The sequence below is a fragment of the Monodon monoceros genome, unplaced genomic scaffold, assembly GCF_005190385.1.
Source record: "Monodon monoceros isolate NGI ecotype Baffin Bay Population unplaced genomic scaffold, NGI_Narwhal_1 Super_Scaffold_14, whole genome shotgun sequence".
NCBI classification, from domain to species: domain Eukaryota; kingdom Metazoa; phylum Chordata; class Mammalia; order Artiodactyla; family Monodontidae; genus Monodon; species Monodon monoceros.
The window spans coordinates 6,736,794-6,761,084 of NW_021703770.1; the positions used below are offsets into that span (position 1 = coordinate 6,736,794).

Here is a 24,291-nt window from a genome sequence, read left to right on the forward strand (position 1 = left end):
GCTTGCTGGGAGCCAGCTGTGCTTTTGTTCCTGCAGGGGATGGGGGGTGCCTAGAACACCATCCCCACCTGCCCAAGCTGTCTATGCCAGGCTTATTTTTATTCATCCTTTGTATTCAGCCTGGGGCCACCTTTCTGGAGAACATTCTCCCATCGGACTTAGGTGCCCCCTCTGGCTCCTGAAACCTCAGTTTTGTCTCTATCAGCACACTCGTTGCCCTGAATTGAGACCCGCTGCTTACTTGTCTGAGCCTCTTTCTAGACCCGGAGCTCCTCAAGCATTGGGACTATTTATCTTTGTATTTTCAGCACCGAGTAAAGGGCTCGGCCCAAAGTGGGGAATGAGCTGCACAGAAACATATATTCGTAATGAAAACATCTTCCAATGATTGTCCGTCAATTTCTAATTATGCAGGACATTGATTTCTCTTGCCTTATAGGAGCCTCACAGCAGGGCCAGGAGAGTGATGACGTGTCCACATTTTCCAGGTGGAGCTAATGCCCCATTGGTGGAGGGGTTTGGTGGGTCATTCAGTGGGAGAGCTGCTGAGTCAGAACTCAGACTCCTGTCTGAATCTGAAAGCCATATATCATCCTTAAGACAGTGATACCCAAACCTGGCTGAGACTCATTAAGGGGGATGTAAGAACATACACACTCCTGGAAGATGTGAAAAAAATACAGAGGAAAATGAGGAGGGAAGGAAGGAAGGAAGGGAGGAAGGAAGGAAGGAAGGAAGGAAGGAAGGAAGGAAGGAAGGAAGGAAGGAAGGAAAGAGAAAAGAAGAGGAAAGAAAGCAATTATAAATGTTAGATAAAACAAGAAGCTGTACTATAATACTATAGTCTAAACAGAAATTGCTCTAACACATAGCATGATTTTAAGGAACTGATGGAGTCTAGTAAAAGAGAAGCTATTTGATCTAGAGGCTACGAATAGGCCTCTGGAAATGCCCAGAGGCTGCATCACAGACCAAGAGAACAGAATGTGTAATTCTAGCTCACAGCTTGGCCTGTGAGCAATATATATAAAATCTTAACCTGCTAAATGAAGTTAACTGGATTTTAACTGTAGAAATCACCGAGAGGACAAAGCGTGGAAGGCTTAGGGGAGGCTACAGGACAGAATGATTCTAAGAGCCTGGACAGCAAAAAAGAAGAAAAGAAGAAGAAGAGATATCAGGATACAAACACACTCATCACTTAACTAGCAAGATAGGGGTTGTTAGAAAATTGGTGGCGTAAGAAAAAAATATCTTGCTCAGAATTACAGAAGTATCCAAAAGGAGAAATAAGAATTATACCGTTCCTGGGCTTTTGGAGGTTTGTGAGGAGAGGCTGGGCGAGGTGAAGTGAGCTAAGTCTTCAGCTTTCTCAGCAGGAAATCAATAGTCCTAGTATGATGCTGATAAATCACAAATAGAAACAAATTCACGGTCTAGAGTCACGGCGGGGAGACTGAACTAAAATGAAAACTGTGAGAAGTCGGGAAAATGGGATTATGGCAGACGGGGCAACAAGGGAGGAATTGCTTAAGTAGCAGTATTGTTTATTTGAAGATGTAGATTTAGGAGCCCTACCCGAGACCTACGTATCCTCAAAAGTTTGAGAACAGGAACCTCGGGTGATTTTCACACGCTCAGACCTTTCTTGGACCGATGGCCTGACAGCCTTGGATGGTCCGGGAGGAGATGCCCTTGTCTTCCCAGCTCCACTGGGGACCCTGGATTCCCCGAGTTCCCAACACCCCGGGGCCTCTGTGCTGGGGCCTGGAGCTGGGGGACTTGAAGCTGTGTTACAACTTCCCTTTGAGAAAGTTCCTCACCTCATCCCCTTGTCTGTCTGGCTTCCGGCTCAGGAGGAAGCTGACTCAGAACGACGCTGGACTCACGGTGAATGTCATCACTTCCTTTCCTGATTCCTGCCTTACTGATCCCCAAGGTCACCATGGGTCTCAGGGGGAGGTGCTGCCCCCTTCACCTCCTGGCTCTTGGGTGACCCTCGCCTTGATGCCAGGTGTCCTGGGGCCTTCCTGCCCTTAGCAGAGGCGGGGAAATTTTTTGACGTCTTCATGGTTGCCCTGCCACACGTCAGGCTGGCCCAGACCACCTGGGAACAGACAGGGACTTGCAGAGGCATGTCTGCAGTGCAGGAGAAAGTGCTAGAATGGGAGCTGGGCCCAAGTTCTGAGAGCAGCCCCGGCAGGGCTGGCGGTGGAGCCTGGGCGAGCCCCGCTCAGCTCCTTCCTCGTGACGTGGGTTCAGGCCTCCTCCAGCTCGGACAGTCTAACTACTGTATGTGTTTCTTTGGCCAGGCTTTTCTGAGAGCTGTTCCAGGGCAGAGCCAAGACGGCCTGGCCCTTGGACCCTCTGGTTCCCCATCCCTGCCTCTCTCACGGACTGCCTGGTATGTAGTAGGTAGCCTAAATCGATGGCTAACTGCCCAGGCTTTGTGGACAGTACTTTCTTGTGTTCTGTTCCTGTACACAGCACATCAGCAGAGGGTGAATCTGCAAAGTCGGCGTGAGGATGATGACAGAATGTTCAAATGGGATGTCCTCTAGCTCAGTTTTCAAAGGCTGCAAACGAGTAGCCGGTGGCATCTGGTGCTAGGCCCTACGTGCAGGGTTTACAAAGTCGGTGGGCCATACGGGCTCTGTGAGCATCAGTCCATCACCTACCCCAACCAGGTTAAAGAACGTGAATGCCCCATTTTCCAGGCTATCGATGGTGAACTTGGGGTTTTGATATTGGACAGGAGTGAACCTTTTATTACCAGGAAATTAACAAGCTATGCCTGATCTTTGGTCCAAGCACAGGAGAAAATATACTCTGAACAAGTACAGCAATGTATTAGTTTTCTATGGCTGCTGTAACAAAGTACCACACATTTATGGGCTGAAAACAGCTCAAATTTATTATCTTACAGCTCCGTAGATGAGAAACTGACGTGACTCGCAGTGGATTAACATCGAGGTGTCCGCAGGCTGCATTTCTTTCTAGAGGTTCTAGGGAAGAATCCACTTCCTTGCCTTTTCCATCTTCTAGAGGCCACTCACGTTCCTGGACTCATAACCCCTTCCCCCATCTTCAAAGTCAGCAGTGTCAGGCCAGGTCCTTCTCACGCTGGCGTCTCTCTGGTCCTCTCCCTTGCCCCCTTCCTGTTTTTTGGGACCCTTGCGATTACAATGGACCCACCCAGGTAATCCCAGCTATTTTCCCCCTATTTTAGGGTCAGCTGATTGGTAACCTTAACTCCATCTTCGACCCTAATGTCCCCTTGCCCTGTCACCCTACTTATTCACAGGTTATGGGAATTAGGCTGCGTTCATCTTTGGGGAGCCATCATTCTGCCGACCACTAATGGGAAATGGTAGGAGAAAATACAAATACTTCCCGCTTACACATTGCTGAGTGTTGCTCATCCAGCAAACTCAGCTGAATTCATTCTACAGGTGATGAAACTAAAGATTAGAGAGCTTATGAATGGGGCTCATTCTTTTCTCTTTTTTTGCGGTACGCGGGCCTCTCACCGTTGTGGCCCCTCCCGTTGTGGAGCACAGGCTCTGGTCGCGCAGGCTCAGCGGCCATGACTCAAGGGCCCAGCCGCTCCGCGGCATGTGGGATCCTCCCGGACCGGTGCACGAACCCGCGTCCCCTGCATCGGCAGGCGGACTCTCAACCACTGCGCCACCGGGGAAGCCCGGGGCTCATTCTTGACTGTGCATTAAAATCCCCTGATGCCCCCCCCCCCAACCCTTCTGGGATTCTGATCTAATCCATCTGGGGTGTGGCCTGGGCGCTGGGATTTGCTACAAGCACTCAGATGATTCTAACCAACAGCCAAGGCCTGGAGCCACTGGGCTAAAGGAATTACTCCAAGTCACCGCCCTACTGTGAGCTCCTGAAAAAGCAGGCACTGCACTCAGGCCTGTCTTATTTCAAAGCCCCCACTAGGTGCTGGTAGAGGAGAAACCTTCATTTCTTCTGCAGGGAATTGGCACTTTAACTGGAGACAGACTGTAGTTGAAACCAAGGGAACAAAGGTTCAGGGGTAGAATTTCAAGCACCCATTTCCTGATGGCAACACAAGAACAGGATTTCATTTGGGGGAGAAAAATGAGACAGTGCTTATAGGACAAAACTTGGCATAGGGTGTGAGACCTCAGAAAATGGTGATGCTGCTATTGGTGTTGTTAGGGCCGGGCTGTGGAAAGAGCAAGGCCAGCAGGGCCTTCTGGGTGCATGAAGCCTCACCCCAAAGTTCGCGCTGGCCACTTCCTCTCTCTCCCCCGGCGGGAATCTGAGCTCAAGGCTCTCCCAGATCAGTCCTGGGCGGGCCACCTGGGCATCAGCCTCCCTCCCATCCCTCCCTGACACAGTGTCAGACCCCCCAGGTCTTGAATCCTGCAGTGAGTTGAATTGTGTCCCCCCAGAAGACAGGTCCAAGTCTTCATCCAAGTACCTGTGGATATAAATTTATTTGGAAATATGGTCTTTGCAGTTGTAATTATGGATTTCAAGATGAGATCATTTTGGATGTAGGGTGTCCTTGAAAGAGACAGGAGAGGCAGATTTGACACATACGGAGAAGTATGTGCGAAGACGGAAGAGAGATTGGTGGGACTCCACGGGTCACCAGCAGCCCCCAGAAGCTGAGGGAGGGGCATGAAAAGGATTCTCCCTCAGAGCCTTAGAGACACTGGCTCTGCCAACATCTTCCTGCTGGATTCTGGCTTCCAGAACTGAGACCATTCATTACTGTTGTCTTAAGACCACCCTCCTCACCCTTTATGGTAACGTCTTATGGCAGCCACAGGAAACAAAGAGAGATCTCACCCACCTCCACCTCTGGATCCCCGAAAAGAGCCAAACAGGCCTGGGAAGGCAGAGCACTGCCTCTCGGCGCTGTGTCCCCTGTCCCCCGTCTGAGTCCCCGGGCCCCGGAGCCTGATCCTATATGAAAGGTACCAGGAAGCACCAGGGCCATGACCTCTGACACGGGGGCACTCATGCTCACCTGATTTTACAGCCCACTCTGGACTGAAGAGGTAGAGGTGCTGCGGGCCAACTCCAACTCCAGGTCAAACAAGAATGGCCCCAAGGATGGGTGGGCGGGACAAACTCTTCTGGTCTTGGGAGCAAAGATTGTTTATGTGGCAGAATGACAGCTACCTACCCAACAACTGTCTCCATTCATCTCTGCTAACTTCACCCAGCTTTGTTGGGACAGCAATATCTCCTACTCTAGGGAATAAGTCATGCCTGGTCTCATCAGATCATGGTAAGCCCATTCCCCACTGTCAGTGATTGGTCTAAAAGTGGGGATACAATTCTATTCTGGCCAATGAGATGCAAAGGGAAATTGGCTAGAAATTACTGGGAAAGATTTTCCTCCAAGAAAAGAAAGAGGCACTTGAAGGCAAGGCCCTTGGTACCCTGCTCTGCTTGCTTCCAGCATGGGATGCTGTCAGGAGGGGATGTGATGTCTGGAGCTGTGGCAGCTATATTGTGTTAGTGAAGTGAGCCATCATCCACGTGCTGAAGATAGCAAAGAGGAAGGTTACAAAGTGTCTGGGTCCTTGATGGCATCACTGAGCCACTGATCAATCTTGGGACCATTTGCCTCTGGGAGTCTTCTTTAGTTAAGGCATTGTAGTTGGGTCTTTGTTTACTTAAATGGAACAAAAAAAAAGCCTATAATGAAGGTTAGAGGTTACCTGGGGTTTTCAGTGATATAAATAGGTTTTACAGGACACATGATGTGGCTATAGATTTATGTGAAGTCCAGGAAGAGTGAGGAAACAGAGAAGTCAGGAGACCTGAGTTGAACTCTGATCCTGCACTTTGCCCCTGTGTGAATTCAGGCGTAACATAAGGCTTTCTGAGCTCCGCCTTCCATATCTGCAAAATGGGGGTGATAGTCCCAACATATGAATATTCACTGACTTTGGTCTGAGTTCAAATGAAATGACGTGTGAACGCATTTTATGACATGCCATGTAAATGACAGACTGTTAACTGGCTCCACCTGCTTTGACTTTGGGTTAATTGCGTGTATGTATAATGGGGATGGGGTGGGGAAGGAAGAAGTTTTAAACAGAAGATTTGCCTTCATAAATGTGTCCCTCAGGAGATGAATGATAAACTCAGGTGCTTATCTGGAAATGCAAATCAACCAATAGCTGGGGTGATGATTCTGCATCCTTGTACCTCTGCCCTCTCACACTCAGTCAGGCCAATTCTACTTCCTGAAGAGTCCATGGATCTGGACCTCTCCTCCATCTCTGCCCTCATGGCCTCTTTCCAGACCATACTGTTTCTCACTCAGAGATTTGTCCCAACCCGAGTTGGTCTCCTACCTCCATTCTGGAACCTTCACAAGAGAACTCTTTCTAACACACAGGTGAGGCTGTGTCACTCTGGGGCCTGCCCTTGATGGATCCCCATTCCCTGGGTCCTTGCGTCCCCAGCACCCAGCAGGGCCTGATGCACAGAGGATGCTCCATCAACATTTACTGGAAGGAAACAGCAGCCTGGGATTCAAACCTCGGGAGCATTATTAAGACATAGTTTGGTGTCTCCCAGGGATGTTCTTGAATGAACAAATCTGAGTCACCAATGCTTCTCTGCATGTAGACACTTTATTGAAAGTTAGTGGCTAAGTTGGAGAATAAGGTGTCCAGGGTGGCAGCTGGGGTGAGGCTGGCAGGGTTGGGGGGTGGATCTCGGGGGCTGGTCACTTGCTGTAGGTCTTGGAGCCAAACTCTGGGAGACCTAGGAGGTCTTCTGTCAGCCCAGGGCCAAACGGATGGCCTTCCTCTTCAGTCCCTGCTGACGGCCCATCCTCAGCTTCATCTGGAACAGGAGAGGCAAGGCTGGTCTAACCTGGCTCAGGACTCATCCTCCCTCGTCTCTTTCCCTTTGGCCCAAAGAGACCCCAGCCTCTGATGGGAGTTCCCTACTAATGCCCTACAGAGGGACATTTCTGGGGTGGGGCACCAGACTTACCTCCTGGCTCTAGGGACATGCTAAGGGTACAAGGGACTTGGGTTCATCAACTGAGAAGATAAAAGCAGAGTTGAGAGTCTAAAATGTATATTGGGCAAAAGGTCGCTTCCCTGCTGAATGCTACACTCTGCCCCTCCCCACGTGAAGAGCTCCTGTCACGCTGAAAACCTCAGCCCTGCACCACCTCCCCCAGAAAGGCTTCCGGGGAGATGTGAGTCCTCCCTCCTTTGGGGGTCTCACTAGCTTGGGGGTAGACTTCCATCATGGCACCCAAAAAGCTGAAGGACATTCGCTGGGTTCTGTCACTCACTCCCCCACTCTTCTGGAAGCTTCTTAGGGCACTGCATTGATCTCTATATTCCCCGTGCCGTCACTATGATTCACTTCTTCTCAGCACCTTTGCAACAGGAAGTTCTCTTCAACAGGAAGCAGTGAAATACCCATTTCTCCCCCGGCTAGGAATCCCTCTCCAAGATGTTTCGTCCGAGCCACCAAGGGCAGCAGGCGTGAGGTTCAAGACCCTGCCTTCCTTCCCCACACCAATGCTGCCATCGGTTCCCTACTGAACCCCCCCCGCCCCCCCCCCCCCGGGCCCCCCAGTATCTTCTCCCTGTGCCCCTCCCACCCCCCATCAGAACAGGAGGCCCTTGACAAAGAGAAGCCGCCCCCCCAAAGACTGTGAGTTCCTCACAGGAAGGGGCAATGCCAATGGCATCCCAATAACCCAGTGGCCCTGGATCCCTACCTGCTGAGGCCGTTAGAGACCGGATGTACTTGGACCAGAAGGAACAGTCGGCCTTTTTCAGGCCCTGTCGATTGGGCAGCAGGATGCTGAGCTCCTTGTAGCTCTCTGCGCCATCACGGGGCACGAAGTTAGGCCAGGGGGGTGCAAATCCAGGCGCTTTCCTGGAGAACTCGTGCGGGTAGTTGGGATTTCTGGGGGAATGAGAAGAAAGAAAGAAAGTTCCCCAGGAGGCAAGAAAGTTCCCCGTGAGGGAAACTGCTCTCTCCTTTCATCACCTGGGATCACTTCCCACTTACACGTGGTCTCTGAGGACCACGTCACACATCTTCAGGTGTTGGAGCAGGAGCTGAACCCGCCCTGTGGGATTCCAGGGCTGTGCTCTTAACAGCTGCATTACACACAACAGAGGTTGCAGATGCCCGAACTCATCGCTCTTGGGCCATTTCTGGAAGAGGAAAGGTGTGAGCTCGCGACCCAGCAGTGTCACTCAGGACCTAATGCTGCCCTCTGACTCTCTGAACGCTCAAGACATCACCGTGTCTCTTTCAGTCCTGGCGTCCTTTATCTGGACACCACAGACAGTGTCTGGAATGCCTTTGTTTGCCCAAGGCCTGTGCAGGAAGGTGGGCCAGGAGCTGGGCAAACCTGTTGGCCACCTTCCTTTTGAAGGTCAACATCCCTTTGAAGTTTCCAGGGGGCTGAGCACCGTGCTAGGTGAGCACTGCTTGTCTGGTAGACAGGTAAACCACAGGGTGGAAAGGAGGGCAGGAACCAGTTCTGGAAGTGGGAATGGTGAGTATGCTATAGCTGGGCTAGAATAGAGGTTTGTGGGGAGGCCAGAGGCAGACAAGGAAGGGTCTCGAGTGTCGTACCTTCATTTGATCATCTAAGACAGTGGTTTTCAACTTGGGGTGATTTTGCTTTCCAGGGGCCATTTGGCAATATCCGAAATATTTTTGTTCTCACAACTGGTACAGGGGTGAGGTGCTCCCAGCATCTCATGGGTGGAGGCCAGAGATGCTGCTAAACAGCCTACAATGCACAGGACAGCCCCAGGCAAAGACTTATCCAGCCCTGTGTCAACAGTGCCAAGGGGGAGAAAGTCTGATCTAGAGCCATCAAATGTGGCTGAACAAGGGAGTGTATGACTGGGATGTTTCTTTGTTAAGACTAATCTATGTAAAGGTCATTTTGGCTAGAAGGGGAGGCTGAGCTGGGGAGACCAGTGGTAGGGAGGAAAGGGTGAGTCCATCAACGCAAAGTGTGGCCTTTGATTTCAGAAGGAGGGGAGGGAATGTGCGGGGCAGCCTCCAGGCACACGTGATCCACTCACCCAGATCGGATGAAGTTGGAAAAATACTGCATGATTTTCAGGGAAAGGCTTTTCTCCTCCAGAGTAAACTGCCCCTCGTAGGCAGGGTAGAAGGGAAGCCCAAAGGCATATTGAACATCTGCCAGCAATTCCAAGCTGGGAAAACACACGGAAAGAAGAAGGAGCAAAAGTTAAAGGAATAATAAACTGCTGGAAGAACCAAAGGAGCCAAAATCCAATATTCTTTGCCCAGCGAAGATTTTTCTCTCTTTATGTTTAGGATTACTGTTTGGTGCTTAGTTTAGTAGAGATTCTGCTTGGCCCTTAGTCCAATGGCCCCACTGGGGCAGATCCATGGCAAATCTACAGGTTAAAGTGTACCCAGTGCTGAGCACTTAACTCCCTGGAAACAACCTCTATAAGTTTGTAAGCAATTTTCCAAGAGAATGTTCTCTTGACCACATTCCAACCATGATACTTAGAGTATCAATTGAACATTTGTTTGTTCGAAACAGCCTGCATTTTCAACCCCTTCTCTGTGCTAGTCCTTGTTCATAGATGGCTTATACTTTCCAGCTCTTCAAGGTTGCTATTCATCCATGGAACCAACCCTAACACAGTGCCTGGCACATAGCTGGTCAGTAATATATATGCTGTGCTGAGCTGGATATCTAATATGCAGCAGACGGGGGGAATAAAGATTTGGAAGCCAGATGAGTGGTTTAAATGGACTGAGTTGGCACTGGTACAGGGGGCCATGGGAGTGAGCAGTGGGAGAAAACCTGGAGGGACTTTAAAGCTGTGTAGTAGAGAAACTGGCTTTTCCCAAGGAGAAGTCTGGCCTTTGCCCTCTGGTGTCTGGGAGGTAATCCATGTCATACCTGATACGAGTGTCTTTGTTTAGGGCAGTGGCTGGCCACGCTGGACCTTCTGTAAATGTGGCCTCACTCAGCAGTCTCAGCGCAGGGGCCGTCCATGCCAAAGACCAGCCACGTGACTTAGGGTGGGGGGCTTTGGGTCACATGGTAACAGTCAACCTGGGGGCTGACACCAACCACACAGGCAATCAATCATGCCTATGTAACGGGGTCCTAATCAAACCTCTGAACACCAAGTCTGGGGGAGCCTCCCTGGTCGGCACCGCTCTGTGTGCATCGTCGTACATCAATGCCCAGAGGGTGAGCCCTCCTGATTCCATGGGGAGAGGGCAGCGGAGCTCGTGTTTGGAAACCCCCCAGGCCCGCCGCTATGTCGCTCTTCCTTTGTCTGATCTTAATCTGCATCCTTTCCCTGTGACGACCTCAACCACGCATAAAGCAGCTTTCCATGAGGTCTGTGAGTCTTTCTAGTGAATTATCAGACCGGAGGGTGATTTGGGGAACCCCCCCCCGAATTGCACTTGGTGTTAGAAATGAGCACGATCTTGGGTGGAGACTGTGTTCTGTGACCTTGTAATTGGCCTAATTTATCACAAGAGCCAATCTCTAATCTTACAGATGAAGTTCAGAGAGGTTTCCTGACTGACACAGAGACACGCTGTAACTTGAGCAGCAGAGTCGGGTCGGGAACATTGCTAGGGAGCATGATGCTAACCAAAGGCCTGGAGGGGCCCAGGGGCGCCATCCCCGGGTCGTGGCTCCTCCAATTTCAAGCTGTGTGACTTCTCGAAAATTATTTGACCTCCCTGGTTCCCTGCTTCGTCATCTACGGAACGGGTACAAAATACCTATTGCACACGGTTGCTGTGAAGCTGGAGATAAGATGGTGTATATGCAGTAGGTACTTAAAGGCCTGGCCCACTGCTTTCTCATCCATCATTCTAAATACTTCCGGATGTAATCAACCATCTGTAAGGTAGCAGCAGTGTCTCTGGCCAGGCGACCAGTGACTCTCATCCACGCTGGCGTAATGGGCAGATATACCGATTGGACAGATGTCCTGGGAAAGGGCTCAGACCAGGTGGCTCCTAGATAAAGGCAATCTGTACAGAGGCTAAACTACTCTAAATCAAGATGCAAAGTTGTGTGAATAGACAGTGTGACGCTGGCTCAGGGTGACTCACTGTGATGACCCCAGAGATGGGAAAGGGGACCCTCAAGATTAGGGATGTGAAGGGGAACATTTCAAGCCAAGAGGGGGCCTTCTCTGCTATCCCTTGCCTGCTCATGTCGGGAACTGAGGTGACCTACCAGCGCGGGGCTGGAGCTGGAAGCCAGGCACCTGGCCCAGCCTGGGGACTTCTGAGGGGCTCAAGAGCTGGAACTCCTCCTTTCATCATAAGAATTATCAGCAAGTGTACATGTGACTAGGAGCACGGCGCAGAAGAAACGACACGCCACTGAGTCACTCAGCAGAGACCCCGCTCTGTCACTTGTCACCTGTGGAACTTTGGATGAGTCATTTGACTTCTCTGAGGCTTAGTTTCTACATTGTGAGATACAGACCAGAGCAGCCATCGCATGTGGAAGCTATTAAAACAAGTGTTTCACAAATGCCAGGGACTACTGTGATTATGGTTATTATGTGTGAATATCGGCCACCTCCACTGGAAGGCATCATAGAAGGAACACGAGACAGTGTGAGCCACACAGGACGGACAGCACTCGGTCAGGATGGAGAGAGTAACAGTCCCAAAGGGTGATGTCTCTTTGCAACTGTTGTCAGGGACCCCAACCCTCTTAGAGCAGCTGTAAGCTTTACTTCATTCCTGAGCAGGAAGCAGAAAGAGGCAGTGGCATCAGAATTTATACGTCCTGGGACCCGAAGAGCCAAGTCCTTTGTCCAGCTCTGGTCAAGCTCAGACGAGAGCCCAGAGTCTGTGGCCAGCCCTGCTGAGCGCCTGTTCGGAGCTACTGTTTCCTGAGCACCCGAGATGCGCCAGGGACTGTGGTTGGTCTTTGATCAGCAACTTTCAGGACCAGCCAGGAAGTAAAGTGTATCACCTGCATCATTTCCAGGCAATGACCCAAGGCTCAGAAAGGTGAAGGGACACGGGAGAGCCAGGATCGGAAGCTGTTTCCCAGACCCCAAACCCTGTCTCTGTCTACTCTACCTCTGGGGGTGCAGCGCTGAGGACCAAATCAATACCCATTAATTTGGGTAACAATGCCCCAAATTCTCAGTGGTGTTTTAGGAGCCATAAAAGGGAAAGGAACGCAGGACAAAAACGTGCCAGGAAGATAGACATCGTAAGAAGGGCGATAAAAAATCTCTCACTAATACCCACACTTGGTAGTTCACAAATCACTGTCACCTTGATTGTCTCAAGGGCCCCGTGAGTAGGTGGTATCGGAATGATTCATGGAGTTTTACACTGGAGGAAACTGAGGCTCCCAGAGGCCATTTTCCTCCCAAGGCCTTGAAGCTCAGCAGCGATGCCAGGACCAGGTCTGGACTCCAAGGCCCGCTGTCCTCTTGGTCTTGTTGCACGGGGTCGTCCACCGGCACCACTACCACCACTGGGCTGGCTGAGGTCTGTGCATCTCAGTGGCTGCATAGGAACCGGGGGAGCCCAGAGTCGCAGGGGTCGGCCCCTCCCCCCGCTGCCCCGACCCCCCGAACCCGCTCCTCCCCTACAGTGTGTGGAAGGGAAACGTCTCGGAAGGCCCTGAAGAGAAAGTGACTTTATTCCTTTCCTAGTGCTGCCCCCTAAGAAATGCCACAAACTAAGGGGCTTAAAACAATACACATGTACTATCTCACAGGCTCTGGAGTTCAAAGGTCCAGCATAGGTCTCATCGGGCCAAAATCAAGCGGTCAGCGGGCTTCATTCCTTTGGCAGTGGCTGCGGGACAATCTGTTTCCTACTCATCGGGGATGTGACAGAATTCAGATCCCTGAGGGGAGGGACCCAAGTTCCCGTTCTGTCGCGGGCTGTAAACTGAAGGCCGTTCCCAGAGGCCACAGTTCACGGTCCTCCTTCTCTACCCTCAAAGCCATCAACAGTCAGTGGAGTCCTTCTCTCGTCCCATCTCTCTGACCCACTCCTCTGGCCCCTCTCCTGCTTTGGGGAACTCGTGTCGTTAGATCAGGCCCACCTGGGTAATCCTGAATCATCTCCTATGTCAAGGTCCTGAATCTTAATCCCATCTGCCAAGACCCTTTGCTACGTAAGGTGACATATTCACAGGTAGGGTGGGATTCACATGTGGATGTTTGGAGGGGCCGTATCCTGCCTTCCACAGTGGCCTTTTCCACTGTTTCTTCCAAATGGTGCAGTGAACAGCGTTCAAATCCTGGCTCAACCACTTAAAGCTATGAAATCCTGGGGAAGGTATACAACCTCTCTGAGGTTGTAAAATGGTGACACAATCACGCTTCCAAACATTGAATGAGGTTTAGCAACAAAATTTTTCAAATCCCTTGCTCAGTATCTGGCTCCAGTGTTCATTGCTATTTTCGTTTCCCCATGAGAACCGTCAGAAAGCTTAGGAATAAGGGTCTCTAACTTGAGGGTCCAGCACAGGGTTTCAGAGGACCACAAGTTCCCTGAAATTAGGTATAACACATGCCGTGACACTGCGTATGTGCATATTTCTTGGGAGAAGCTTCACAGTTTTCATCACGTTCTCCAGAAGATCTGTGCCGATGGTGTGATGGTAAACGCTTAATGATTGGCTTTTGCCAGTTTCCACGGTCTCCCACCATAGACGATGCCAAACTCCCAAAGTGATGTCATAGAACGTGAAGCTGGGGAAAGATGTGCACAGCGGCTCCTGGGAGCACACGCGAGCTGGCTCCAGCCCGCCACCCAGAGTTGACAGGGCACTGCCTTGGGGAAAGGCCTGGCCTTCCAGCGCATCTGATCTGTTTCATCTGAGGGCTCGCTGTGCATGAGGACGGCTGCTTTGCTTGTTCCTGAGCAGGGCTGATCCTTACCAGGATGCTGGAGTTATTTCAAGCTGCTGAAGACAGACATCTGGAGGAGGGGCAGGCAGTGGGAGCCTTGGAAGAGAGCTTATGGGATCGGAGCACCAAGGCCTCAGGGAGTCTGGGCTGAGAGTCCCTGACCCTCTGGAGGAAGAAGAGGGATTTGGAATCAGCGTCGGCAGAGGGGGACACGGAAGGACACTCCAGGGACTGACGAGGTAAAAGGAGGAACTCGCTAGCTGAATGGCTGCAGTGCTGCAGGTTGAGGTAGACAGTTCATGCCTGTTAATGTGGCTTCTAGGTTCTGTGCTGGCTTTGATCACTGGTACGTCATATACCCAGACTTGTGGCACTCATGTGGGTATATGGCCACACTGCTTTTATTTAGCTTTTCGGTGTCATATGCTGTCTTTGATAATAATCTTCCCATCATCCTTCCCTAACCTGATAGTCACGCATCCTATCTCAGACCAGGTCTGGATCTTCCCATCGTCCCATGTGGACGTGGGGTCTAGGAAAGCTCCCTGCCCAGGCTGGGTGAGCTTGGCTCAAACCCCACTGACTCTCGGCTGCTCTACCTGTGAAATGGGTCTGATCATCCCTGTTCAGCCTCCCCTGTGGCATTACCAGATGCTCACAGACTGATGGTGGGTGGAAATCTCTCTAAAAGCTACGAATTGCCATCCAAGCAAGAGCTACTGCTGCTGGTGTTGGTGACGGTACATTTAGCCAGAGGGTGGGAAAGCTGAGCAGCCACACCGTCCGGGGGACAACGAGTGTGCGCTTCGGTTTCAGGATGTGAATACAGTTCAGTGAGGACAGTGGCAAAACACTGCCTGTCGGGGCAGGACTGCACTTGAGTCATGTTTGCCAAATGCCTACTGTGCACCATGCTCTGAATAGGTGCTGGGGGAAAAGAGGCATAAGTCTGCCATCCATCAGGGAGCTCACAGTCTGACAGGAAATGCAAAGAAGCCAACATTAAAGAAATAAAATTCTGTGGGTTGCATGATAGATAAATAGATATCAAATGATAGAATTGCTTACAAACTTCATAAAAAGAGACAGAAAAGCAATACTACTTGTTTCAGGCAAGGGAATGGTGAGGAGTTTGTAGAAAGTCAGAAAGGAGAAATTATGGTTGATTTGTGCCTTGAAACGTGAGTGGAGGTCTCTAGGAGTGGGTGAAGTGTGGACGGGTGTCCGGGCAGAGACTCGGGGTGTGTGAATCACAGACTGGGTTCTGCGCTTTGTACGGACGATGGGGTGGGAGATGTGGCCTGGCACAGAGGGGTGGAGGCAGGACGGGGAGCTGTGGCGGCAGGTGACGGATTCTCCAGCGCTCTGGGCCTCATGTATTGTGAGAAGTGCATCACGCTGAAAAATGAAATTGGAGTTTTTCCTGATCCAGGAAAATCAAAAGTTTGGGAACCACTCAAGCGCATGCTCGCTAAGGTCTTTAGGCTCCGGTCCTGTGAAAGGCATGAGAACTGAGGCCAGAAGGAACTGAGGGCCACATCTTAAGGGATAGAGGACATTGGTGGTTTCTACACAAGCCAGTCACAGGCTGCATCTCTTTCGGAACGATTGCCGGAGGAGGCTGGGAAGAAAGCTTAGAACTGAGAAATCACAGGGTGGCTGCAGTTATCCAGGAGAGACAGAAGTTGGCTTCTTTTTACAGATTGTCCCCCAACCTTACCTGTCAGTCATCCTGCATTCCAGCAAGTCAAAAGCCAAAGCCACCTTTCAGAGACTATTCATGTACAAGCTCCTGACCTGAGCTCTGCTTCCGGTATAAGAGAGGCAACACTTGTGGACACTGGGGCTCGTTAGGGAGCACGACTGAGATGGTGTCCCCAGAGGAACGCACTTGACACTGGGCCCTGCTGACACAGTGACCCGAGCTGGGGATCAGGGTGAAGAGAGGGACTGGGTAGGATCTTTCTTGACATAAACAGGCCACATGAAGAGGCTTTTGGCTGGGGCCCACTGCTCCACCCCATCTCACTGGATTGATTTGAGAGTCTGCTGTTCCAGAGACTTCTATCCTTGCTGTTCTGTCTGAAAGAGGAGGTTTGTTGACCTCATCCCCATAAAATATACTCCTTTTTTTAATCTTTAGCCAGCATCTCTAGATAACTTCCTCCAAAAGAAATTAGGGAACATGGAGGAATAAAAGCCCTTCTGCTTCCCAGGATTTTTTTTCTTTTTTTTGGAGGGATTGTTAAATAACTTACAAATAGGAGCTTACCAGTGTACTTCTCTTTGGGCAAATCTAATATGCAAAAGTTCAGATTCTGCCTAGGAATTAATCAAGAAGTAATTATATGCTTTGGCTCGCGTTTTACAAAGAGATTCGCTAAGCAATACTTTAAATAATTCAATCCCATCCCCGGCCCCAGATGAAACACTTGCAATATTTCCATAACTCCCTAAAGCCCAGCACAGCTGGATGATATATGGTTTGGCAAATCAGGCGAAGCTTTCAGAGGACTTGCTGGATTAACCTGGGCATTTTATTCTCTATATGAGATGTAACAACTGTTGCTCAGAAAAGGCTGAACTTTCCTGGTCCAACACATCTACTCTCACCAGGAAGTTAGATGTTTACCAAGAACCAACTGTGTTCATCACTGACCGGTCTGTGCCAGTAATAGTTCTTCTTGTAAGTATAGAGCTGAATTAAATGCATTACTTATCACGTGGATGCCCCACTTTCAAGAAACCAGAAGTGGACATCCACTTGCATTATGGTTATGGGTTTGCACAAATTTCAAAGGGAGAACTCCAAACCACATTTTCCTACTCAAACTTTTGACCCTGCATGAGAAGAATGGCAAGTAAATGCACGTTTGTACGCTTAGAGTGAAAATTAAATGTTTAAGGCATATTCATTAGTCATAAGTTCCCACTTTAATTGATTTTTTTGATTAACTAAATGACCATCATATTGGATAACAGGGTTTCTATTCTACATTCAATTAAAAATCTGGTTTTTAGTGAGTTGTGTTATGAGTGTGAGAGAAAAGACCAAGGTGCGTTCTATATAACCTGTCTTAAAAATCTCCAATGACTTTCCATCATACTCAGATAAAATACTATCTCTTTGCTTGCCACAGCTTACAAACTCTTATGTGAACTGCAAGACCCTGTCTTTTTTCCCCATATCTCCAACTACTCTCCTCCTCTTCAATAAACTCCAGCTCTCTGTCCGTCTTTATCCTCAAACATGTCAATCCCTTTCCCTTTCTCCTTCCTAGGGCAGTTATCTGAATTTACTCTACATATTTATTTGTGTATTGTCTGTTCTTTACACCCTAGCCCTAGACCCTCATCAGCCCACCCCCCGTGACTACAGTGTTAGTCCCAAGATGGTAGTCCTTCTCTGTCTTACCAGCTGCTCCATCTCTAGGATCTCCATCTCAGAGAATCTGGGGCAGAGAAGACAGTAATTATTTGTCGAATCAGTGTTGAAGAGGATATATAGCACAAGCCCTTATACATCATGAATTTGGCTTCAGTCTCAGAAAATGATTTACTTCCATCTTTACTGGGAAATAATCTTGTTAATCACACAGGATGTAGCCAGGCCAATGGACCCAGTTCAAGAATTCAACCACTTAATAGTTGCTTTGGTTTGCTAATTCCAACTAATTCACCAAGACAGTCAAGTAAAAACATAATATTTGGAATCTGGAATGTTAAAGGCCCCTGGAATGCACAGAAACATCTAGAATGCCAATGCAGTGGTGTACAAAATATCTTGAGCCTGGAATTGATGTCTTTGTTTTTCCAGGGTTGGGACAACTTGTGAAGGAGGAACGTTACTGCCTCTTTAGTCATTCTGATAATTTTTCTTCTCAGAACCTTATTTTTCCTAAAAGGAAAATAACCCAAATATTGGCCATCTACAACACGCCAAGCATTTAATGTACATTGATCTGAATCTTCACACTATGAAGGAGAGGTAACTACACCTATTTTCTAGGTGAGGAAACTAAGGTGAAGGAACTTGCTCAAACGCAGACAGGTAACAAACGGAAGAAATGGGATTAACACCCTAGTTGGTTTAACCTCCAAGGATGTGTTCTTTCACTACACTGAACTGCTTTTCCCAAAAGTAAAGACTGGTCCAACAGCCTACATGGATCCTGGGTAGGTGTTTAATCCCAAGAGCCCTACCCCACTGCCCATTCAAAGTCAAGTCTCATCTCTCTGAGATGCCTCTGCACCGCTGAGACGTGGCAATGACATCTCAGGACTCCGGGGGCGAAGGACTTTGGAATAAGGACTTGAACACAGCACATAATTCAAGCATGACGGCTCGCACACAGCCCCGAGGTGAATTTCCATGGGAAACGATGAACTGGTACCACCCCCAGGAATCTTAAGATGATGGGTCCCCATCTCCCCTCTGAAGTGGCCACAGCAAATCTTTCAGGAGCTAGTACACAAAAACCACTTCTTCTGTGGTTGCTTTCTTCCTGGATCTTGTTCACTCCAACGTGGGTTCTCCCAGCATAAGACATTAAGCAGTATTGGTAACACCTACTGAGTGCCAACTTTATGCCAGCCAGCTAGCTAGGCCTTTTGCGTGTTTTGTCTTATTTGATCCCGACACACTCCTCTAACTGTACTATTATTAGCTCCATCTACGGATGAGGAAACCAAAGCTCAGAGAGGTCGTCACTTGCCAGAGGCTCGAAGTGAGAGGCAGAGCCAGGATAAGCCCCCTAAGGACAGGCAACGTCAGAGAATACATCAGTGCTCCCTTCTACACTCGCTGGGGCCTGGCTCCTGGAGGGATCTCCCAAACCTGGGCTGGCCACAGGGTCTTGGAGTCCGTGGCTCGTGAGTGGCAGAGGACACAATGTGGGTCCCTCCTAGGAAGACACTTGGGCGAGAGTGTCCTATGGGAGGAGCTGGTTAGAGAGCAAGACATCAACTGTCATCAACAAGATGGCGAAGCCGGGACTGGCAGGGAGGGAAGAGTCCCAGCAGAGCGTGGGAGGTGGCGCCTAGACACAGCCGGGCAAGAGAGAGAACAGCCACGGCCTCAGACCTAGGAGTGGACAGCAGGCCAGGGTCCTGCCTGGTGTGACCACGGGAGAGAGCCTGCCAGCCTTCCAGGTGAGCTTTGTAACAGAAGAGCCAGATGCTCCGGTTTGTGGTGCACTGTGGTCTGCCCGAGGGCCCGTGGGACCAGGGACAGTACCTGGCGGCGGGGGGATCTTGTGTTGATTCAGGGATAAGATCTGGGAAAGGGGGTCACACCTTCTCTCCAGGTGGTGTTAGTGATAACTCCCGTTTTAAGGGATGCCAGCAGTGCTTACCAACAGAGGACCATTTTGGGCCCCAAGGGGCAGTGGCCTTGTCTGGAGACATTTTCAGTGGTCACAACTGGGAAGGTGCTTCTGGTATTGACTGGGCGGAGGCCAGGGTTGTTGCTAAACAGCACAGGAGGCACAGGACAGCCCTGCATGGCAAAGAGTTATCCAGCCTGAAACGTCAACAGCGTCCAAGTTGAGAAACCCTGGATTACAGTCGTCACTGAAAATCCCTCTTCATGAAACAGCGGGCTATAGATGGGAGCCATGGAGGAAACTGGCTCAAAATCTCCCCAGTGAGCAGAAATGAGCAAAAGAAAACTGCTAAGTTTTGTCCTCGTGTCAATAGTCTTGGTGAGCAAAGCTGCCAGGCATTGTGGTGTGTACAAACACATAGACACACCCACAAACACACCCTAGATGCAGACACTGCACCCCTGAACCCTTCCAGCAGCCCTGTGGGACATGCACTATTACTCTCCCCTTGGATAGATAAAGATGCATGGAGGCTCAGAGAGGTTAAGCAACTTGTCCAAAGTCGCACAGCTAGCAGGTGGACCTAGCTGTGGCAGGCACTCAGAGGCTTTGGGTTGAAGTGGGTGCAATTGAAAGAAAACTGGAGAAAGGGCAGGAGGCAGGGTTTGAGTCCAGACTGCCGCTTACTGGCTCTGTGACTGGGACATAATTCCAGTCTTCTCTGGGCGTTTGTTTCTTTATCTGTAAAATGAGTTGGATGAAATCATCTTACACAGTCTATGATTCTTTGAATCTGGATCTTAAAATTGCACCTTCTTCTCACACTGAAGATTTTCCTTTTTTTGTCTCCTCCCCCATCCATTACATTTATTCTTTCCTCACAAAAGTTGGCCCTCAATTTCAGAGATGCAAATCTCATCTACATAATCCAGGTGAGCATGCAATGCTGTGATCAATTAACAAGAGTCTGCAAGAAAGTGGTAATTTATTGTGTTTTGTTCACTAGCTATGCCAGGAAGGCTAATATATGCTCACAGACAGATGGCTGAAACCATAAGGCACGCGCATATATTTTAAGTCTGTAGATTTCAGCCAGAAGTAAATGAGAGTGTGACAGCTCCAGGGCAGAGTGAGAGAGATGTCTTTTCGAGCAGAAAAGATAAACTTGCCAACAATTAAATGGGTTAGTTTCTATGATTCATTCATTGATTCAAGTATCTACTATATAGATGGCACCATATTATGGTCGTGGTGGGGAGAGATGATACATGCCTAGAAAGATATCAAGAACGAGTTCTGAGGGACAAGAATAATGAGACACTCTTACCGTTTTCTGTTTGCCGGGTCCTGTTCTATACACAAATCATCACAATAAGCCCCTGAAGTAGGTACGATTATTCTTCTTCCCATTTTCAGTTGAAGAAACTGTCACCAAGGAGGTTAAGTGACTCGCCTTAGGTCCCTGAGCTAATAAGCGTCAAGATGGGTTTCTAACGAGGCAGTTGGCCCAGAGTCGCTGCTCTACCCAGGACACTTTCTGCCTTTGTACAGTTGGCAACATCTCTGCCTGTCAAATGTTTCAGTGGCTCTGAGTGTCTCTTTCCTCCCAAACTGATAAAATGTCAGAGTCAGAAGGTGTCTGAGAGGTGACTGAGCCCAGACATTTTTCATATCTCTGTAAACTGAATGACCTTGAAATTTTAATTGAAGCTCAGTTATGAAGTAGAGAGAAAGGGGCTGAGAAGCTCGGACCCTCCATCTCGCTCTCCTTCTCCCCCGGGTCCACAAAGCCCAGTGAAGAATCACTACTCCTGACCTGTCCCACCTCCTTACTCCCATTTTGCAGATAAGCAAAACCGAGCCCCAAGGAGCCTGTAAACTAGAGTGGAAGAGACCTTTTCCCACCTGTCAACTGAGGTAGTTGGATCAGCTTCTGTCCTTCAGCATGATTTCCTGAGCACCTACTATGCCTCCTCTGTGCCAGGAGGGTCTCTAGGCCCTGAGGTGACCCGGGAGGCACTTTGTGTGGTTCTGACGCACGGGCGTGGCTTCCTTTCAAGGAGGGTTCTGTGGATCAGCGCAGTGGCGTCCTGTCTGTGGGTCCCCAGAGGGGCGTGAGGATGCTTTTCAGCAACAGAGAAACCCAAACTGGCCACAAGAGACTGAGGATGTGGTTTGGATTCTGTTCAAGGGCTGCTCCTCCGGGAACCACCCTGATCCCAGGTCCAGAACAGCTTGCTTTGCACCCTTGCCCCTCGGGAGCCTCCCCAGCAGGGCTGTCATGCTAGAGAGAAGCGTGGTGCTTTGCGTTGAACTCTGTCCCCCTTAAAAGATATGTCGGAGCCCTGACCTCTAGGACCTCAGAATATGACCTTCTTTGGGAATAGGGTATTTGCAGGGATAAAAAAGTTAAAATGAGGTCATTGCGGTGGGCCTTAATCCAGTCTGACTGGTGTCCTTATAAAAAGGAGAAATTTGCACACAGACACACAGTGGAAAGATGTTGTCTACAAGCCAAGGAATGCCTGAGGCCTCCAGAAGCTGGGGCGTGGGGTGCCTGGAGCAGATCGTCCTCTAGAGCCTCCAGAGGGAGCGCGGCTGTGCTGACACCTTGATTTCAGACTCCCGGCCTCCATAGCGGTGAGACGATACCTGTTGTTCTAAACCCGCCAGGGTATGGTACTCTGTTACAGCAGCCCTAGGAACCAAATACAGGTGGGCTCAAAGCATTACTGATGCTGGTTGGAATCATATGGATCCTTTTGCTACGTTATGTTTTGATTGTTTTTGTCCTCATATAACAGGTGCAGTTCTTAGTTTTTTGCCACTTGCAACTTTTGGAGTTCCAAGCTGTACGCACACGTTGAAGGCTTCTGATGGACTTGCTGCAGGAGTATCGCGGCTTCTGCCTACAATCTCTGCCTTCCAAGAGGGGAAGGTGGAGAACCAGATCGAAGAACTCGCGCTCTGGGTGTGAACTCCTGAGACCCCTGGTATTGGGGAGGCGCTGCCAGAGCACTCCACGAATGGCTTCCCACGCCTGGCCTCCCTGGATGTGGTCTGGCCTCCTGGACGTGGTGGCCACGGGATTATGAGACCTCCTTTCATCTCTGTGCAAACCCTCGGCTCTTCTCACCGTTCCCTCTCTCCCGAATGCCTTCTCACCAGAGCCCTAGCCTGGCATTTACTTCCCTTCCCACAACCTGGAGGCAGTTGCTTGAATCTAGGAAGTAAATCAAGTTGGAATTATAAACAGTTCTAAGCAGAGAGACCGCGTGTTTTAGTGGAAAGAGAATTCTGGGGCTCAGAGAAGCTATGAGTAGGTCACTGCTCTATAACCAATGGCTGCTTGTCCTTGGGGAAATCATGTGGAACTTCTTGAACCTCAGACTCTTTATCTGTAACACAGAGATGCTCTTTCCAACACCGCTGGCCTCACAAAGATGGATGTTCCGTGAAGTGTTATAAATTGAATAACCCGTTGGGGGAAACCAGGTAACGAGTGCTTGTTTAGGAAAACTAGAATGTTTGGGGGCCTGTTTTAGTTTCTCATAGCTCCTGTAACAAATTACCACAAACTTTCATGACTTTATAGCAACAGAAATTTACTGTCTCACAGTTCTGGAGACCAGGAGTCCAAAACCAGTTTCACTGAGCCAAACTCCAGGTGTGGGCAGGGCCAGGCCCCCTCTGGAGGCTCTAGGGAAGAAGCCACTCCTCTTTCCTCCAGCTCTGGTGGGTGGTAGCATTTCTTGCTTGTGGGTGCATCACTCCAATCTCTGCCTCTGTGGTCACGTTGCCTCCTCTTCTATGTGTAGCAAATCTCTCTCTGTTCTCTCTTATAAGGACACTTGTGAATGCATTTAGGACCCACTGGGATAATTCAGGATAGCTTTCCCACGTCAAGATCCCTAACTTAATCACATCTGCAGGACCCCTTTTCCTTATAAGGGAACATTTACAGATTTCAGGGGTTAGGACCTGGTATCTTCAGGTGACCATTGTTCAACCTACTACAGGGATGTTGCCAATTATAATAAGAAATCGTGTATGGTTGTAAGACGTCCCTTGATGCTGGTGCAAAGCAACACAGGTTAGAGAGGGATAATTTATAATCCAGATATTATTAACACCAACTCGGTGAGAGGAAACCATTAGCCTCATTTTGTAGATGAGGAAACTGAGGATCAGAGAGGCAAAGGAGCCTGCCTAAGGCTGCACAGCTGGCTAGTAGTGGAGCTCATCCTTCAGCTCTAAAGTTCACTTTCGGGACTTCCCTGGTGGCGCTGTGGTTAAGAATCCACCTGCCAATGCAGGAGACACGGGTTCGATCCCTGGTCTGGGAAGATCCCACATGCCACAGAGCAACTAAGCCCGTGCACCACAGCTACTGAGCCTGTGCTCTAGAGCCCATGAGCCACAAGTACTGGGCCCATGTGCTGCAACTACTGAAGCCCGTGCGCTCTAGGGCCTGCGTGCTGCAACTACTGAGCCCGTGCACTGCAACTACTGAACCCCGCAGGCCTAGAGCCCGTGCTCCGCAATAAGAGGAGCCACCGCAATGAGAAGCCTGCGCACTGCAACGAAGAGTAGCCCCTGCGCACCGCAACTACAGGAAGTCCACACGCAGCAACGAAGACCCAACACAGCCCCCCCAAAAAAGTTGACTTTCTTACACTCGGTAACAGACCATGGACATGGGCGATGGATGTCCTTGCTCCATATGTCCTTGCTTCATACTCTCGTATGAGATGAAGCAACACACTCTGGCATCTTGTGACACCTGACCCCCTGACATTCTGTTACCAGAGGAGCTCCAATGTGAAGTGGCTAATCTGATGTAATTTGTCGGAATCACATCAGATTACGTGGGAAGTTACTGGCCCAGCACTGGAGGGATCTGGGGTTTTCCAGCACAGGTGAAGAGCTCAGGACTGTAAGGTCATGAAGAAGCAGAACACGCGGCCTCACAGTCCTCCCTCCAATGCCCTGGAAACCTTGTGCCCCAGCGACGCACGTTGCTTTGCCCTCCCACTGGCCGAGACCAAATATGC

At 49.8% G+C, this 24,291-nt stretch overlaps 1 protein-coding gene across 1 annotated transcript in view; it reads right to left on the reverse strand.

Moving 5' to 3' along the window:
- Positions 1 to 6,725: 6,725 nt before the first annotated feature.
- TG (thyroglobulin) overlaps positions 6,726 to 24,291 on the reverse strand; it is a 242,803-nt gene continuing 225,237 nt past the window's right edge. The window contains exons 46-48 of the mRNA XM_029222959.1: positions 9,087 to 9,221; positions 7,754 to 7,944; positions 6,726 to 6,855 (exon numbers count right to left, since the gene is read on the reverse strand). Coding sequence (XP_029078792.1) covers positions 6,737 to 6,855; positions 7,754 to 7,944; positions 9,087 to 9,221 — 445 coding nt within the window. The 3' untranslated portion in view covers positions 6,726 to 6,736. The remainder of the gene's footprint in view (positions 6,856 to 7,753; positions 7,945 to 9,086; positions 9,222 to 24,291) is intronic.